The 19,763-nt window shown below is 54.2% G+C and overlaps 1 protein-coding gene across 1 annotated transcript; it reads right to left on the reverse strand.

Annotated features, from left to right (window-relative positions):
• Nucleotides 1-10,946: 10,946 nt before the first annotated feature.
• On the reverse strand, nt 10,947-16,362 carry NAA40 (N-alpha-acetyltransferase 40, NatD catalytic subunit; the record flags this gene model as incomplete). Its single annotated transcript, XM_079707350.1, has 7 exons — nt 16,273-16,362; nt 14,837-14,889; nt 12,321-12,416; nt 12,062-12,220; nt 11,847-11,930; nt 11,340-11,417; nt 10,947-11,088 (listed from the first exon to the last, which is right to left on the reverse strand). Exons 1-7 carry the CDS (start codon nt 16,309-16,311, stop codon nt 10,947-10,949), a joined length of 651 nt encoding a protein of 216 aa, XP_079563476.1. The 5' UTR covers nt 16,312-16,362.
• Nucleotides 16,363-19,763: the final 3,401 nt, after the last annotated feature.

Below are 19,763 nucleotides of genomic sequence, written 5' to 3' on the forward strand. Positions count from 1 at the left end.
CTCCATTATTTCTGGTCCGACCGCCTGACACTAACCTCCTAAATGAACTCTCCCCCTTTACTATTACCCTCTCCAATTCCAGTCTCCATGCAGTAGCAGCCGACCTTCCTCCCTCCCTTCCTCCCTTCTCTTTAAACATAAATCTAACCAAGTCACACCTAATCTGAAATCTTCTCATTGCTTACCAAAGTCCCAATTCCCGGACGTCACTCTCCAGCCTCATCTCTAAGTATTCCACACCTTCCTCTTTGCTCTCTGGTCCCTCCCCCCACCCCCAAGCCTTTTGCTTCTTTTATCTTATGTTCTACAGAACACTTTTTCCGCTCTTACCTACCTAGCCTTCCTTTTTCACCACTCCAGCTCCTACTCCCAGGCCTCCACTAACTGTTACAGCTTACTTTATTCATCAAATGTTTCCTAGCCCCTACCGTCTGCCAGGAACTGTTATAGACACACAGTGAACAAGGTGAACAAGGACTCCCTTATCACAGAACTGACATTCCAGAGGCAAGAGACAGACAAGAGACGAACACTTAATGAGAAGCTATTGAAAGTGCCATGATATGATAGGAAGTAACAGGGGTGGCACTGCCTCAGGAAGCCTTCCCTGGCCACCCCAGGCCTGTGCCGCCTCTGTGCTCAGCAGCCCCTGCCCATGGGAGTGATCTCTGTCTCTAGGCTGGGGGCCATGTGAGGGCAGAGCCTGTATCTGGTTCACCACTGTCTCCAAAGGGCCTGGCACACACTCAGACACTCAGAGAACGTTTATGAATTGCAGGAGACTGAACAATAGGTAGAGGAGAACAGGAAAGGGGGTGAGGGGCCAGCCACTGAGCCAGGCCTTACCTATATAATCTCACTCCACCTTCACTACAATGTCACAAGGGAGATGCTGTTATTATTTCAAATGTTTTACAAATGAGGAAATAAGCTTGGAGAACTGGGTGACCTGCTCAAGGTCACGCAGCTCCAAGGCTGCCTAGCCAGGATTCCAGGGCAGGTCTATCCACTCCAAAACCCATGCTTTTAACCACCACAAAAGTTACCGCCAAGAGGGAGAAGTTCCAGCAGTTCCAGTTTTGATATTGTGGTGGATAGCATCAAAGGCTACTAAAGGGGATGGGGATGAGGTGAGGCAGCCAGGGTCCCGGAAAACAGGGGCTTTGGAGGAGAAGCCTTGGCCCCATGGGAGAAAGAGGGTATTCACAGAAAGGTGGGAATGGACCCAGAGTGCCCCAAAGGGCGGTCTGTGTCTGAGCTTCTTCTGGAGAGATGGGCTCCCAGGTCCTGAGCCATCCAGGGCCCTTCTCCACCCCTCCCCATCTCCCCCACCCTATTTGTGGGTATTGTTAATGTCCAGCAGTCTTGGTCCAGCCTCACAACCAGCTACCAGGCCCCCTGCCCTCACCCTGCCCTGGGCCCTGGCAAACAGCCCAGGACAGATGCAAACAGCCCAGGACAGATGCTTCTAAGCACCTCCCCCCACATCCCAAGGGGCATAGCCTAGGTACACAGGGCTGGGAGGCCCAGACCCCAGCTGCCTGCCCCTGGGAGAATGAAGGGACAGGGACCTCCCTGCAGCCTTACAGGGGCTTTGTCAGGCTTTTGTCCTGTGAACAAAGTAAGAATGCCCAAATTAGAGCACTGCCAGGCAAGAGCCCTGGAGAGGCTTTGGGAAGGGATGGACTTTCTGTGGTTCCCTGGGTTACTCCCTTGAGGAATCTCATGTTCCTCTCCTCCGCCTGCGTCTGGAGGAAAAAGAGTGAATGTATGTTGAGCAGGTACCCCTGTGCTCTGTTCCAGGGCTTTCCTCGTGGCCCCTGTGATGCGACTTCTTTCAGAACTCCTGTCAGAGAGGAGGAAGGAGGCTTGCAGAGGTTAAATAAGGCAGTTGGATTAATACCAACTTCTCTGCTCTCTCCCCAGTCCCCCAGCAGCCCACCCCTCCCCAAAACTAGGGACAGTCCATCAATAAGAAAGCAGTGAACCCAGGTGGTATTTTATATAATGAAACACTATATGGCAGTGAAAATGAACAAACTACAGCTGCAACGTGGATGGTTCCCACAAACATAATGTTGAGCAGAAGAGGTCAGATGTCCAAGAGCACAGACTGTGTGGTCCTGTTTATATAAAGTGCAACTGCAGGCAGGACTAAGCCATTGTGGTGGGCGGGGAGTCAGGTGGTGGGGATCCTGGGGGAAGAGGGAGGACATAGGATCAGGAGAGGCACGAGGGGGCTTCTGGGGGCTGGTTACAAGAATGCGCCCACCCGTGATAATTCCATCATGAGTGGCTGGACATTCACGACTTGTGCACTTTTCTGTATGCCTGTTACACTTCAGTTAAAAAAGTTTTAAAACAGATAAGAAAAAAGCAAGGAAAACATAATGTGTGATAGGATCTTGTTTTTCTAAAACAAAGAAAACATCCCTAGGGAAATAGATATGCAGAGATAAAAGTTTGGGAGGACACACACAAGTTGTGAACAGTAGTGCTCTCTAGATGATGGCAGGAAAATGGTCTTTTTCTGCTGCATTTTCCAATATTACACATTGGGCACTTTTTTTTTTTTTGGCCACGCCCTGCAGCATGCAGGATCTTACTGCCCCAACTAGGGATGGAACCTGCTCCCCCTGCAGTGGAAATGCGGAGTCTTAACCACTGGATCATGAGGGCAGTCCCTTGGGCACTTCCTTTGGCATTAGAATAAGCAAGCATTGGGACTTCCCCGGTGGTGCAGTGGTTAAGAATCCACCTGACAATGCAGGAGACACGGGTTCGAGCCCTGGTCCAGGAGGATCCCACATGCCTTTGCGCCACAACTACTGAAGCCCACGCGCCTAGAGCCTGTGCTCTGCAACAAGAGAAGCCACTGCAATGAGAAGGCTGAGCACCACGATGAAGAGTAGCCCCTGCTCACCGCAACTAGAGAGAGCCCGCGTGCAGCAACAAAGGCCCAACGCAGCCAAAAATAAACAAATAAAATAAATACATTTATTTAAAAAAAAAAGAGAATAAGCAAGCATGGAGAAGGGGGCTCACTGGTCCAGGGAGGGAAGTTTGCCCTGTGGGTGACAGACTCTCTGGGAGGCAGGGATCTCTTCTAACACCTTGGCAACTGCTGTGCTGTCCACAAGGATGGGGACCTCATTCTCCTACCCCAGGACTGCCCACTACGCTTGCATTGCTGGGAGTCTCTCCTGTGTCATGATGAGGCCTAGAGATCCCAGCCTGGGTCCTGGCTCTGATCCAAGGGCCCAAGCTGTCCCCCCACCCCACCCCCTTCCCTGAATGGAGCCGTAGGAATAGATCCCAAGCCTTGGGGATGGGTGGAGGAGCTGGTCCTTGCTCCTGAGACCAGTGTCACAATCCAGGCCCCCAGTCCCTGATGGTCATATATGGACTGGGAAGATCCCAGGTGCCCCATCCCAGGGCTGACCCCCAGAACCTACTGGCCATACATGGGTTAGAGAAACACTGGGTGACCCCCCCACCGGCTTGGTCCCCGTCCATTAAAGGCTCTGGCTCAACCATTGCTCTCTCCAAATATGGAGCTGTGAGACCTAGGGAGGGGGTCAGACCTGACCCCCAACCCCAAACACACACACCTTCTGGAGTTTGCTACCTCACAGAGCATCTGACACAGAGCTGGTCTGAACCTGAGCTAGGGGTCTCCAGTCTCCCCACTGGCCTGAACTCCCCTCCTGGCACATCAAGTGACTGCTGGGCACTGAGCCCCAGGGCTATAGGGTGAAGAGACCCCTCCCAGGCCTCTGAGGGCAGCTGCTGCCTCTCTATAGGCTGGTGGGGACTGTCTCCCTACGGTGGCGGTAGCAGCAGGACGCCCCTGTAGAGCCTCAGGAAGAGCCCAGTGTTCAAAGAGGAGGGTTCAAGAAGAGGGAGGGGATTTATTTTAATCTTTGCAATAACTCAGCAAGGAATGCCTGCCTACTTCTTTGATGAGGAAACAGGCCCAGAGAGATTAGATAACGTTCAGGGTCACAGAGCCCGTGAACAGGATTCTCAAAGAGGTCTTCTGGCCACCCTCTCCCTCCACTCCCACCAGCCTGTACACTCCATGAGGTGAAGGAGAGGTCACATCTGCTTTATTTGCCGATGTACACCCAGTGCTCAGCAAACAGCAGGTACGCAGTTCATACCTCTTGAATGAATCCTCCAAGATTCAAATCCAGGTCTGAACCCCAAAGTCCACGCTCCTTCCACTACATCAGTTAAATGTAACTGACACTTGTTATAAAGTGTGACATAAATGTTGCTTTCACACGCAGCTGTGAAACTGCTCCCCTTGCTATTCCTATCAAGGTAGTATCTCTGTTACTGCCAGTCACAATAGTAGTTCTATAACTGCTAGGGGTCGCAAAGAGAAATTAAAAATGGGGACTTTCACGCAAAAAAAAGGGGGAGAAAGGGTTAGGAAGAGCCGGGCCTGTTCTGGGTTCTCCTCAACAAGGAGCAGAGAGCCCCCAGGGCGGGGGTGGAACGGAGCAGGGTCCCATCTGCCCTTCCCGGGGCACAGCTGTCACCGGGAGCCAGACATCCAGGGCAGGCCAGGACACAGCTGTCGGGGGCGGAGCAACATGGGAGGATGAGGGCAGGGGGCAGGGCCGGGGTGCTGCCCTCCCCAGGGGGGACTCAGCTGTCCTGGCCTAGGCATCCCGCAGCTGGCTGGAAAGGTGCAGCTGCCAAGGCACAAGGAGGCTGTGGGCTGGGGTGGGGGGTGCCCGCCTGGAGCCAGGCGGTAGTTAACCCCTTTCTGCCTGCAGCCCACAGCCAGCGGCCAAGTGTGACGAGCCAGCTCGGGTGTGACTAGGGTGCTGGCTTGGTGAAGGTCCCCCACACCTATGCAGTCACGGCACTCAGGTCTCCAAGTCTGCCTGACACTGCCCCTACTCCATAGTACAGATGGGTAAACTGGAGACCCACAGAAGGGGAGGGCTGCTGGGCTGGATGACCCCCCCCACAAAGAACACCCAAGGTCTCCTTCCCCAGCTCCCCAGGGAGTCACGATGGGCTTGGACCAGGACTCGTATGTGGGCAAGAGGTCCAGAGCAAGTGCAGCATTCTTTTGCTCAAGTACCCCACGGAGCATGGCATCCTCACCAACTAGGAGGACACGGAGATCTGCACCACAGCTTCTACGACAAGCTGTGTGTGGCCCGGGAGGGGCACTGGGCACTGCTCGTCAAGGCCCCACTCAACTCCAAGGCCAACAGCAAGATGAGGGCCACTCAGGCCATGTTCAAGACATTGAACCTTCCTGCCACATGGGTGACATCCAAGCCTGTGCTGAGCCTATATGCCTCTGGCCGCACCGGTGAGGACCAGGCCCCCAGTCTCACCCCTACTGTGCTATAACCTCGTGTCCAGAGCCCTCTGACTCTGGGCCCCCAGCCTGGACTCACTACTCCAAACCCTGGGCCCCCTCTCCACCTCTGGACTCCTGACGTCTGATCTCCAGCCCTGGGCGAGCACCCATAACTTTTCATTGCTCTCCACACCCCATGTCACAGCCAGGCCCCCAGAGGGCCCTAAGGCCCTGCACCTGAGAGCCCCATCCCTGATCCCTACACCTCTCCTGCCACGTCCCCGCCCCTCCTGTTCCTTGTATCCAGCATTCAGGACACGGGTTGCCCCAGGAGTACAGGCCACATCCTGGCGCCTCCTCCCCACCTCTGCCTGAAGCCCCTGTGTAACGCACCCCCCACGCATCATGCTGGACCCCGGGGGTGGCAGCACCCCCATCTGAGGGCTGTGTGCTGCCCCTTGCTGCCCAGCGCCTGGGCCGGGAGGGCCGGGACCTCACTGACGACCTCATAAAGACCCTCACTGAGTGCGGCTACTTCTTTGTCACCACTGATGAGGGGCTGGGGTGGATGAGACACCCCCCCCCGCCGGCCCACTCCCCGCGACAGCACCCTCCTGTGCCAGGCCAGGACCACCCAGTAGCACAGGGCCTGGCGCACCAACCTTCTCCTGGGCTCTGGTGAGGAGGAGGGCAGGTGGCACCCGTGGGCAGCTGCAGACACCTCCAGGTTGCCTCTCACACCTTGGCTCATGGCTGCACCCCCCAATCCCATTCTGCCGGCGGCTCCAAGCCCTCTCACCTGGTCCCTTTCCTTCAGGGCCTCCTCCCTCCAACCTTGGGGTGGCCTACGCTGAGCACAGGGCAGCCCTTCCCTGCCAGCCTCTAGCAGACGTTCATCTTCTCAGAGCAGGGATCCCGAAGGCCCCAGGACAGGCTTTCATTTCACCTTGTCCACTTCTGCACAAGTAGGATCCAGGCAACGCAGAAACCGTGTGCATGCGCACGTGGCAGCAGGGCCCCCGCGGGTGCTGCTCTCCCACCCTGGGCAGGGATGGGATTCAGAGGGCCTGGGTCAGAGGGGGCTAAGCTGGGCTGCAGGCTTTGGAGCCAGGGCTCTGGCAGGAGATCATGCGGGGACACGCAAGGAAAGCTGGGGTCTGTGGCCCTGGACTTTGAGCATGAGATGACTGTGGCTGCTCGTCCCTTGGAGAAGGCAGGTCATCACCATTGGCCCTACCCCTGTCCTAAGACCCTCTTCCAGCCCTCCACTGTGGGTGAGTCTCTGCTCCCACAGGGCGGACATTCCTTGATATTGACCTTCTCAACTCCAGTCCCTGTGTTTCTGGGCAGCCCCCTGCATGGGAGAGAAGGCAGGCCTCTCTCAGGAGAAAGCACCCTTACTGGCCAGGCCCTGAGAGGGAAGACAGGACCTCAAGACCAGGCATGGATCCCACCAGGACCAACGAGACAACCCACGACTGCATCGTGAAGGGTGACATCGACATCCACAAGGACCTGGACGTCAACAACGTGCCGTCCGGGGGCATGACCACGTGCCAGGGCACTGCAGGGGGATGCAGATCCTGCCCTGGCACCCAGCACCATGAAGGTCAAGTGTGAGCGGTCGCTGGCGGAGCAGGGAATCACCAAATGCCAGTTTCCTTCCTCGCCGCAGCCAAGTAACAAGGCGCCTGCACGGGGCTGTTCAGCCTCCCAGCCACCTCTGCAGCACCTCCCCTACAGTCCCAGACCCTTGACCTCGGGCGGTAGAGAAACGATCTCTGCTGCACTTGGAGAGGGAAAAGCAGAAAAAACGAGAATAAGCCTGCTGTGTTTGAACTGACCACTTTCAAAGCGTGGCAGTAGAAACGTCTGGTGGCCAGGTTTCTCACGCTGGGGAAACGCAGTCCCTTTCAGACCACCTCAGGCTCTGACCGAAACTGAGGCCCTCTCGTCCGGCAACTGTGCCTCTGGTTCCCTCCGCCCACCGAAGGGGTGGCGCTCCAGTCAGTGCCGCTTGAGTGACAAAGTCTGAGCTGCAGGTGGAGGGAGGGGGGGGAACAGCCACCTCAGAGGACCAAAGAGGGAGCCCGCCACGTGGGAAGGTGGTGTGGAGGGCGCAGACGGGGCCCGCAGCGGGGGAAGGGGAAGGAAGGGCCCCCAATCCTTCCGGCTCTGGCTCTGGTTGTTCACCCTGCGGCAAGGGGGTGGTCATTCCAAGGAATTCCTGCCTGGAATTAAGACAGCCTTCAAGGAACAAAGAGCTCCGGGGTGGGGAGGGGGCGGGAATTCCCTCACACGAGAAGTCTGTTGAATGATTCTGATTCGACAGCATTTGAAATGCTCTCTCCTTTCCCAAGGACTGGGAGGCCTTTCTTCACGCCTCCAAGGTAAGGCAGCTGCACAAACCATGCCCTGGCTGTGTCCCCACCCACGGGGATGAGGCCACAACATGCTGGCACCCACGAGACAGCTGTTAACCCCGCTCCTCTCTCCCCGGATCACTGCCCCACCAGAGCGCGCAGACTCAGTAGGGCTTGGGTCTCCATCCCGGCCGCCCTCTCCGCCGTCCGGCAGATGTGAGCACCAAGCAGGAGCACCGGGAGGCTGGCCCCTCCAGTGTCCACAGGAAGCGCTCTGAGCCCTGGCTCCTGGCCCACTTCCTGCCTCTGCTCCCGGCTTCCCCAGGCCAGGCACGGGCCTGGGAGAGAAGTGCACAGCTCCATCTGTCACACTCGAGGGGCCAGAGCCTCCCCCAGCTCATAACTTTCCTGCCCTGTCAGGCCTGACGTGAGTTACCCTTCCTTTGCGCCTTCGTCTTTCGTGAGTGGAGGGAAGAGGGGACTGGAGTCTTTTAAAGAGACACAGAATATCCTGAGTAACCCAATAAAGTAAAAGGGAGGAAAGAAACACCAACACTCTCGTCTGTGCAACTCCCACAAGTGTTCTGGAATTCACCTTTACCCACATATGTCCACTGCCACAACGCCTGGCCTAGGACTCTCTCCAGCAGCAGAGCAGGTGCCCCTCAGAAGACTTTTGACCTCTACGCAGGGCTTTTGGGAAGTGGCACAAACACATGCATTCGGTCTCAGTTCCCACGTCTGGCTCCTCGCCCCAGACACCCTGAGGTTTTCTCAGCCCAAAGCTTCCTTCACAGGAAGAGGTGTGGGGCGTCACAGCTACGTGCCCCCCAGGGTCTAGGCCCAACGCTGGGATGGTCTGAGCCCACGCTGCCAACGGCACCCCAGCAGCAGGAAGCTTTCCCAGCAGCTGAACAAAGTGTCTTTTATTTGTGACATACAAATACAACCGATGCAAAAAGAGATCACTTTTTCCCTTTGATTCCAGTGATAACAAGTTGCTAAAGGAAAAAAAAAAAAAAAAAAATATATATATATATATATATATATATATCAAGGAGTTTACCTTCAAAGTTTCCTCTAAAAAAAAACAAAACAAAGAAAACACACCAGGAAGGGTTAAAAAGAACCAAACACATGTCATATACACATCTGACATCAATGAAAATAACCTGAAATAGGGTGGATACAACTAAAAAACAAATCTCAAAATTAATATTTTAACATGTCCCAAACAAACCAAAAAGCCTGGTACAAAAGGCCTGCTATGTTTCTTAGAACCAAGACCTTGGGGAAATGGAGAGACTGGTGGTTGAGAACTGACAGGGTGACCCGCGGGTCTCAGGCAGCGCCTCCCCACCCAGCCCGAGCCCCCAGCAGCCCTTGGGAAGTGGCACAGGCGGCTGGAAAAGCAGGGCCCAACACCAAGTGCCCATCTACCAATGGGGCTCGGTGCCAGGTGTCCAATGAGGGGAGACATGCACGCTTAACTCCCTTTATGTGGGATTTACACTGGGGTCCCTCTTGGTCCCCTTGAGTGGGAGGTATCAGAAATCCATGATCTAAGACAATAAATATTTATCATTCTCTGTCCTGTGACAGAAAGCAGGGATCACAGGAGAAGCTCTTCCTAAATATGATTCTGTCATTCCATGATTCTTGGAAGGAGCCCTCCAATGCCCTTCCAGCAATGAAAACTCTCCCCCTTGGGTAAAATCTCCTGGGAGTCAGCAGGGTAGGGGCAAAGGTGGGCTTATTCCAGTGTAAAGCTGCAAGGCCCTCTCCAAGGGAGTGCCACGTCCACTGCTGGCAGGTCAAGAGCAACACGGAGCGCTCAGCGGAGAGGCTGTGCGCACAGGCCCGGCACAGGCGGGTCCCTGGGCGAGAGGCGAGAACGGCCCCAGGGAGATCGGGGAGATGGCCGGCACAGGCAGCCCGAGTCAGGGCAGAGGGTGGGGCGTGAGCAGACCGAGGTCGGAAGGACGGACAGACCTCCTCCAGAACAACCTCGCAAAGTCAGAACCTTTGAGACGCTCCCTAAGGCAGAGCTCAAGGTTGTCCAAGGGGAGGCGGTAGGTGCTTCTTCCTGGATAAGGATTTGGTCATTTTCTTCCCTGGAAGGGGGTAACGGTCTGGGGATGAGGGCAAGTCTGAGCTCTGACCCTGCGCCCTCTCTATCCCAGGAGGGGAGAGGAAGCTTCACCCGCCCGCCGCAGGGGACACCAGAGAGAAGAGCAGCGTCCGGCCAGGCTGGGGAGTGCAGGAAGGGGCTGCTGCTGGATGGGGGCTCTCCAAAGGGGGCAGTCGCGGTGGGGGGTGCCCACCCTCAGAGAGCTAACAGCACCAAGATATGAGAGGAAACGGCACTAAATAGGGCAGGAGCCAGGGGCCTTCGGGGGGAGACAAGGGGCTCCTGATGCTATTCCCCCTTGAGAGTAAGAACAGGGGTATCGAGTGGGGTGAGAGGTGACGGAGAAGAGAAGGCAGGGCTCCAGCTCTTTTCTGTGAGTAAAAATCTCAAGTCACTGCCATGAGATCAAGAGGTTAAGCTCAGGGTGCAGCCGGGTCCCAAAGCCCAGAGAAGCCCCAGTCCCCACGGCAGGCCCCATTCACACCTGCTCCTGGTCCTCTCGGCCCCTCGCTGACAGCAATGGGGAGAGGGGGCAGCCTGTCTCCCAGAGTCGGCTGGCCCCCTGGGACGACTCCACTCTAACTGGATCCGCGAAGGCACAGCCAGAAAGAGCTCCCTCGACTCCCTGTGTCATGGCACAAGACACCTTCCTGAGGTCTCCACTGGAGCGTCCCATCCACGAAACAGGAGTCTCTCTACGCCCAGATCTTACACTGAGCCCATTCCTCTTTGGGAACCAGCCAGACCCTGACCCAGGGCTCCAGGACTTTCATGAAGGTGGGAATAAACACTCCATTTGTCCAGCAGTGTGTGTGGCGGGGAGGGGGGCTTGTCAGGAATCCAGCTGTAGGGAAGTCAGAGAACCCACGCTCAGGGCTGAGAGCCGAGTGAGAAGGCAGCCACCGTGAGAGGATGCGCCTCGTGCCCCGGCCTCCGCCGGCTCTTCCGGCAGCCTCCTCTCCTCTCTGCTCCCTCCGGCACCCTGCTCTTCTAGGAGAGAGCAGGAGGGGCGGCGCGGACCACTCCTCCCCAGGGTTGGGGCTGAGGAGGCCACAGCTCTGAGGGCACCTGGCAAGCGGCTTGAAACCAGGGAGAGAACAGGCCTTGGAGAGAGCTTGGGAGTTCAGTGGCAGCAGCCACCACAGTGCCCGCCCGAATGGGAGTGCTGGCTGTCCCCAAACTTGGTCCTCCGGCTCAGGATCTCATAGGAGCAGTCCTCCCCACAGCAACCCGACATGCTTGGGGAAGAGTCGTCGATTTCAAATCTGCAGGCGGGCAGGAGGAAAGGGTTGGCTGTGGGCAGCTGAGCGCCTTCCTCCCTAGGAGTCAGGGCTCAGGAGCAGGGCAGGGGACCAAGCCACAGGCGCTCCCACACCATCTCCCCAGTTGCCAACCCCAAGGACCTCAGAACTGAGAGCTCAGTGTCAGGACGAATGGGGCCAGGATGGGGGAAAGGACACTGGGGCAGGCAGCTGCTACCACCCAGAGGGTCCCACGCCGGGGCCCAGCTCCTTACTGCAGCGCTTCTCTGAAGAACTGGTAGGCACCATGATTGTGCTTAAATACCGTTAACATAACTTTCTTCATCTGTGTGCTGAAAAGGAAGCAGAGAGAACCTTCCAGAAAGAGAAACAGGTGCTAAATCCCGCTTGCTCTCTCGTGTCTCTGCCTGCTGTCTCCCGTTTGCTCCTAAGAAGTATTCCTGAGGCCCGACTCTAGGCTGTCTTGGGCACCCACAGCACTGGGTGCCGCCCTCTGTGACAGGGCTGATCAGGCCCCCACCTGACTGGCTTCTCCTCCAGGTCCTCTCTGCACCCCCATTACGCAGGCGCGGAACAGGCGCTCAGAGGTGTTTGCCTCCTAGAGCCCAGTGTACAAAACCTGGAGTCATGGCAGGGCAGGGAGAAGCTTACTGAGAGGGTTCTAGACACCTATCTTCCAGAACAGTCCCGTGAGCCCTGTCCCCACGGGGACGCCCCAGAGGCAGCTCCCTCCAACTGAGCGGTGCACGGACGGCCCTCACCTGTTGGCCACGAGCTGCAGGATCTGTATGAGGAACTTCCCCAGGCCTTTCCGCCGCACCTTGCTCTCCAGCTGCACTTCGTAGCTGGGGGAGGAAAGCAGGGTGAGTGTGGAGCGGCCGCAAGGCCTGCCACAGACCCAGATGGGCGTGCTGGGTTTTGCCACTCGCTGGGGTGCCTCCTCCCCTCGCGCCCACCCCCAGGCCAGGGCCCCTACCAGTACAGGACTTCATCCCCGCACTCCACGTCAAACCGGAAGTGAGAAAAGGCTACGGGAACCGAACTGTTTTCCCAAGCGATGAGGTACCAGGCTCGGTCATCTGTCATTTCCTCGCGTTTCTCTCTGTCCTTCCAGCCCCACTCGCTCTGCTCATACCTGGGAGACGGGGGTGGGGGTGGGGGTGGGGGTGGGGGGCAGTCAGGACAGCGACTCTGGAGCGGAGGGCCAGGCTCCCTGCCCGGGAGGGCGTGCTTACATGGTCTGCATATTGGTCTTGGTCAGGTCGAAGGCCCAGTCCACAGTGGCCGGCTCCAGGCCAGACACTCGCTTACATTCAATGGACACATTTAACCTGAGAAGAGGAAAAGGAGGCGTCTGGAGCCGGCTACAGGCCCGGCACCACCCGCTGCCCTGACAGCCTGACAACGAGGCCCGCCTGGTCTCAGTTAATCTACAGAGAAAAGCCGAGCCCGGACGTGACTACAGAAGGTGCCTGTGAAGGAACTAGGCCATTCAAGCCGAGATTAACAACTGTCATCACCAGCCCACCACCCTGACCACAAGCCCCGTTTCCTGCCTTCCCTGCACAGCCCGTATCAGACTCAGCACTTTGTAAACTTCTGTCCCGCTCTGCTAGCTCTTTGCTCTCTCCACCCTCTCTTCTGTAGTTTGTTATAAACACCGGAGTCCTCTCTGTTCCCTCAATTCCTGCCCTTAGGCGTTTTTCCAGTGGCTTTCATTTGGAATCAAGTCTTCACTGGGCTCCCAGGGGACCTCTTCCTTCTTATCTACCCATCTTGCCTGCAAAAGCAGCTGGATGACCTCAGGCCCTTCAAGAAGACTATGGCCCACATCCCCCTGAAGAGTCCTGCCCACTGCTTCCTCTGAGGACACAGTGGGTGCTCTCAGCTGATCAAACAGGGTAGATGGGGATTCACCCCATGCTCTGTTTTCCTAAACTAACGAATGATGTAGGTGTTAAGGTATCGACCCTTTTTTTTTTTTTTTGGCTGCGCCACGTGGCTTGCGGGATCCTAGCTCCCCGACCAGGGACCGAACCTGAGCTGCGGCAGTGAAAGTGCCAAGTCTCAACCACCGGACCGCCAGGGAGCTCCCTCAATCTGCTATTTAGGTCTAAATGAATTAAATAAATTACAGTTAAACTCCTTGGCCAAACTGTGAAATCATATTCTCCAGGTAGTGCCACATTCTGAAAGGACCGACTAGACTCCTCAGAGGACATCATCGCTGGAATCCATGGTCACCTCTGCTGTCTGGTATGTCATATGAGCTGCACATGTGTGTGGCCTTGTGAATTCAGAACTTCCTGGCTCTGAACAGCCTTCCTTTCTTTCCAAGTACTGACCATGTAGTGGTCAGAAAGGCCCACACACAGCACTGCAACTATCTTAGCTATAAATTTTCTCAAGGCTGGTTTGCAAGTATAAATTCTCCACTAATCTGAGTTCCTTAAGTACATGAAAGTAGGATCACAGCCACACAAATCACACACAATTCCAGGCACCAAATGAGCCCAGAGTCAGCTGGCAATGCCTGCTTCAGAGCTGGTCCACATTTCTGGAAGTCAGTGGGAATGTGGGTTAGGGAACATTGAGAGAGATCACAGCAAGGAATCTCTAAACTGTGTCAAAGGGCTTCCCAGAGGTTGAATGATGACAAAGCTTCTAGAGGAACCATAATGCATCTGATCACAGACAGAAAGAATAAATTAATATGATACTATGAAATTCAGACACAGCTATGAAAGGCAAATGTAGTATCACCTACTATAGTCTTTCCTTCATAATTCATGCGTTTACATTTGTCTTATCTTGTTCATTAAAATACTCACACCAGCTGCAACTTACAGAGCTGGATATAGTTTCTGTCCTCCTTAAAACAACCCTGCAAGTTTGCCATCATCGTTCCATTTAACAGATAAAAAATGAGGCTTGAAGAATATGTTGACTTAACCAAATACAGTTAATAAGAGGCACTGTTATGATTCAGACCCATATAGCAATGATTCTGTAAAATCACAGCCCCTGTTTTTCCCTCAGCCAACAGCATCTCGGGTAAGACAGATAATGCTACCTATTTTACAAACCAAAGGAACAGAAAGTGGAAGGGGGCTTTAGCCTAGATTCTGCAGTGAACTGGATTAGTAAAAAGAACAGTAGTAATAACAACTAACGCTGACCTAGCCTTTCGTATGTTCCAGGCACTAACACTTTACATCTAATCCTCCTGACAACTCTATGAAGAAGGTACCCATTTCTGATTTGAAAACTGAGACACAGAGAAGTTAAGTAATTTGTCCAGGGTCACAAAGCCAGTAAGTGGCTTTTAACAGTTATACTACAGACCCAGGGAAAGAACGCTGGACTGGGAATTAAAAGCTCCCCCCCGCCGCGGCCAGGGAGAAACTCCATAAGCTCAGACATCTCATTCAGCTTCTCGTTCGGTTTCCCTCTGCATAAAATGAGGGAGTCGGCCTAGATGATTTTTCAAGTTTGTTTCAGCTCTATGGTTCTTCGTCGGAGAGAATAACAAGTCCCACAGAGACATCAGTCTGAGATTAGGCAATCTTTGCACATTTGCAGATTCCTTTGTCTCCCTAACTGGGGGATTTTATACCAACAGGGTACTAGCCATCTTTTCTGCTTTTTCATTAATGAAGAATGAAACAATTTGGGTCTGAGGAAGCCTACTCTGGAAAGATGAATTCCTGAAGAGACTCAAGGAGACAAGTTAGGAATGCTGAACACTCACCCATTCCGATCATATTTCTTGAACACTGGGAAAGCCTCTAATGGGTCTCCAAGCTGTGGAGGGAAAGAAAAGAGGAGTAGCACAAACACTCACCCAGCAGAGTCACAGGCTCCACCCTGAAGTACCACGCTGTGTGGACCCAAGTGGAGGCTCAGCTCCCAGGGCCAGGAGCCGCCCTTATATACAGACCCTCCATCTGCCTTAGCTCTGAAATCAAATGTAGGAGGGAGGCTCTGGGAAGAAGGCCCAACAGGGTTTTAGCTTCATTTGACGGGGTAAGAAGAGACTTTACTGCCTAATTCTAATACCGGCCTCTGGGCATAAAACCTACTCAGCACCCACCTGACCCAAGAGAGAAGACAGGTCCCTCGCTCCACTCGTGTAATTGTTTTTTTAAATGATATATTTTCTTCTGATTTTAGTTTTGGCTACATGCGATAAGTTTTTTTAAAAAATTAATTTATTTATTTTTGGCTGCATTGGGTCTTTGTTGCTGCACGCAGGTTTTCTCTAGCTGCGGCGAGCTGGGGCCACTCTTCGTTGCGGTGTGTGGGCTTCTCATTGCGGTGGCTTCTCTTGTTGCGGAGCACGGGCTCTAGGGTGCGCGGGCTCCAGTAGTTGTGGCTCACGACTCTAGAGCGCAGGCTCAGTAGTTGTGGCGCACGGGCTTAGTTGCTCTGCGGCATGTGGGATCTTCCCGGACCAGGGCTCGAACCCGTGCCCCCTGCACTGGCAGACGGATTCTTAACCACTGTGCCACTAGGGAAGCCCCAATCACATACTTTTGAGAGGCCCCCAACTAACCTCCCCTGGTCAAAACCCAAAATGAAAAATCATGTCCCTGCGCCACATCCTTGTAAGTGTGAATGTTTACTGAGTGGACTAAAAGAATAACAAAAACTGGGACATGAACCGGGGCAGGAAGGGTGACTACAATCTCTCTGGTTCCACTGGAAAGCTGAGCCACTCCCAGTCAGGCCCACCGGGTGCTCAGAATCTCAGCTACTCCTCCCCCGACTGCAGCCCCTCGAAACCAGGCTGCTGCACCCCTGGTACAACCTGTGGTACCTCATGGGCAAGCAATAAATGTTTGAAGGAAAGAATAAGAAAACTATACCACATTTTACCAGGGGCATTTCCTCCCCAAAACCCTAGGAAAAATTTCTGCAGATCCTCTTCTAGTGTTAAGGAAGGAGACCCACAGAGAGAAGACGCCACTTCCACTTCAATCCACACTTCCCTGCACGCCTGGGCCAATCACTGGCCCTCCTCGCAGCTCTCTGCCAGCCAGGCTAGTTTTCCCCGGCAGCAAGGAGGCAGCAGAGGTATGGACGCGTAGTAACACAATTCTGCCACAGGGTGGCGCCAAAAGAAATCAAATTAAAAACCAAGTTGCAGTTCCAGGAGGAAGGGACTAGGACGGAGGGGAGAGTCACCCTGTTGGCGGCGTCCACTTTGGCACAGACAGCATCCATGGCTGCTCGCTCCTCCAACCGCTTCTGTTTCTTCTCCTTTGCTTTGCTCGACTTCCTCTGCAACAGGGAAAAGCAAAGTGGGCTGGAAGGCTGTGACCAACCAAAGACTTGACTTTGACTTTCCCTTTGGAGACCCTAAGGGTCAGTCTCCAATCCACAACAGAAACTCCGGATCCTGGCTGCCGGATCCTGCTTGGTAGGGTAGGAAAGACCCAAGCGCGTCCCAGTCATGAGACCCTGGGACTGTCACTAGACTTCTCAGCTTCCCTATCAGGAAAGGTACTGACCCTTGGGACCACTGGGTCACTGTGAGGACCCAGTGAAAGCACGTAACACCTGAAGCAGAGCCTGGCCCCCCAGCAGCGGCCTAATAAATATTCACTCATTCATTCCCTCCTAAGGTAGGAACAAATAATTTTAGACACATTCAGGGCAGGTTTCAGGGAGGTGATGGCATCTGAGGTAGCGGCTGACAGCTGTTTCTAAGTATAAATTCATTCAGTAAGCCTGTTCAGTGTCTTCTGGATTCAGAAAACAAAGATCTGGTCTGGGGGCAGCCTCTTTGGGAGCTGAGTCTCCTTTCTAAGTTAGGGCTGGGCACTCTGGCTTAAGGCGACGGAGCTGTTCCCAGAAACGGCTGCTCAGCCAAGGCCAATGAGTGGCAGACACACGGAGCACCTAGTAGCGACAGGGCAGAGTGAAGGGCCCCAAGGGGTTCACCTGGGGACAGAGGCCATACTGACACGTGGCCAGCAAAGCCAAGTTGCAGGACACATAGGCAGCAGAGGAGGAGCAAAGGGAGGCTGTCCTTACACAGAGAAGCAAACTGCAAACCGCCCATAACTCCAAACGGAGCAGATCCTGTTTGGAGGCTCACGTGAGGTTTTCTCAAATCTAAATGGACCCTCTTACCCTCTTGTAAAGACTGGTAACACAGGGAAAAGAGCCCAAGCTCTGGGGTCCAACAGACCTTGTCCAAAGCCTCCTCCTGCCCTTTACTCCCTTCGGGTCTTAGGATAAGACACAACCATTCTTTGAGCCTCCTTCCCTCATCTGATGAGCAGGGCCCTTAAAACCTCCTTTGAAGTATTAAGCCCATGAGGGTTACTATGGCCTGTGCTCAATAAATGACACTTCATTCTCACTCCCAAGGAGGAACAGAGCAGCACAGGCATCCGGAGGTGCCTGCCCACCCAGCCCGAGTCCTGAAGGTACCCCAAAGGCACTGGGGAGGTGGCTCTGCTTTTTACCAACCGCACTGCCTCTTCTGCCCCCACCCCTCACTTCCCAGACCTCACCGGAGAGAGGTTTTGCCACCTCTGATCCCACAGGAGCCCTGACACTGATTGGCCCAGGAAACGGTGAGTTGAATACCCAGCTGCTGGATAAATTCTACCCTCGGTTCCTCAAGGAATGACACTGCTTAACTCCTATTTCAAGCAACCAGAAGGCAAGAGCTCAGATACCAGGAACTCACAGGGATGGATGGCTCTTCTAGGCATAGACTCGCCCAGCACCAGCTGTTTACTATCTGCAGGCTGAGCGCTGTGTAGAAAGCCGAGAACTAGCGCCCATTTCTTACCTCCCTAGAGGAACAAACAGAAGAGAATAGGCTGTCTTCATAACACTGGGATCTCGTGACAGAACTAGCCCCTCTCCACCACAAAGAGGTTTTAGATCATCCACCCTTCTTCCTCTGGGAATCTGGGTTTTAAGACAACACTGAGAGATACACTCATCTTGCAAAACACCTTCACCAACATTACCTGGTTCAATTCTCAGGGCAGAAACCATCACCTCCCTTTACACAAGAAACTGAGGCTCAAAGGGCTGGCGCGACTTGTTCGAAGTTCCCCAGAGAGTAAGTGGCAGAGGGGAGACTCAACCCCAGCGCTGGGTGCAGATTCAGTGTTTGTCCCACCAGCCACTCTGCCTCCCTCTGGGAGAGCCTACACCAGCGTCCAAGGCCTTCTCAGCTCCGCCAAGGTAAGTAAGGTCAAGACAAGACCTCAGGAGCCTCAAGGCAGCCACTTGGTGATTCACCTCTCCTTGCCCTTCTGGCTCGGTAACAGCCGACGTGACACGCCTGCACAGCGCCACCCCCAGACCCTACGTCCACAATGAGGTAGGGGTAAGGGACAGGGAAACTTGAAACAGAAGGTCGCCAGGGCTGTGCAATGGGGCAGAAAGAATATGAGCTTTGGCATCAAACAGGCCAGGCCACTGTTCCTCCTGCCACCCCCCGTGTGTGAAAGGAACTCCACCTCCAGGAAAATGGGAACACAACTGCTGGCCTCACAGAACAGCCAAGGACAGGTCAGAAGCCACCACACAATCCCAGTCGGTGCCAACTGCCTGCCTCTTCCCTGCACGTTAGCTCTATGGCGCAGAGCTGAGGGATCAGAGGTGCTGGAAGGAAAGAGTAACTCCCAGGACCCAGAAAGCACTGAAGTGTAGGTTCCCTCCATAGCCTCTCATTTCTAAGCACCAGAAGTCATTCCTAAGCACAAGCAGCAGGAGGGCCAAACCCGGGCCTCCAGGAGATTCATGGGCTCATTCATGCAGGGGAACAGGTGAGCCAGGCAACTCTCAGTGACGCTTGGGGCCGCCATGGCCAGAGACTGCGATAATGAAAGAGCCCCTTAAGCGCTTCACTGCCTGCACACGGGGTATGAGGCAGGCTGTGGCAGGCGGGGCCAGACAGGCAGGGGCCCTCCCTCAAACCCAGCACACGCTAGAAAAAGCAGTCTCCTACTGTTCCAATTAGCTTTGTCCTGCCTTGCGGAGGTAAGACTATCCTGCAGGGACACAGGAAAATTCTCCTAATTAAAATGGGAAATAAGCACAGTGAACAGTAAAGCTCATTGTGGTTAAGTGTCTTTCCCAAGGGAGCTTTATATAATAAAGAGTGTGGGATTCTGAGTCAGGAAACCCACATTTGATTCTCAGCTCTTCCACTTAATAGCTGTGTGACTTTGAGCAAGTTATTTACTCTCTCCAACAAGTTACTCAGTTTCTCTGAACCTTAATTTCCCTATCCATAAAACGGGGCTAACAATGCCTATACCTCACAAGACTGTTGTAAGGACAAAATGATACAATGTACTAGATATAAAAATTCCTTACTGTAAGGACTTCTGTTTACAAGGACCTACTAACGATAAACACTCTGCTAGTGCTTTAATAAAGATGATTTATTTTAATCTTTGCAATAACTCAGCAAGGAATGCCTGCCTACTTCTTTGATGAGGAAACAGGCCCAGAGAGATTAGATAACGTTCAGGGTCACAGAGCCCGTGAACAGGATTCTCAAAGAGGTCTTCTGGCCACCCTCTCCCTCCACTCCCACCAGCCTGTACACTCCATGAGGTAGAGGAGAGGTCACATCTGCTTTATTTGCCGATGTATACCCAGTGCTCAGCAAACAGCAGGTACGCAGTTCATACCTGTTG

This window comes from Hyperoodon ampullatus, assembly GCF_949752795.1.
Source record: "Hyperoodon ampullatus genome assembly, chromosome: 7".
NCBI classification, from domain to species: Eukaryota; Metazoa; Chordata; class Mammalia; order Artiodactyla; family Ziphiidae; genus Hyperoodon; species Hyperoodon ampullatus.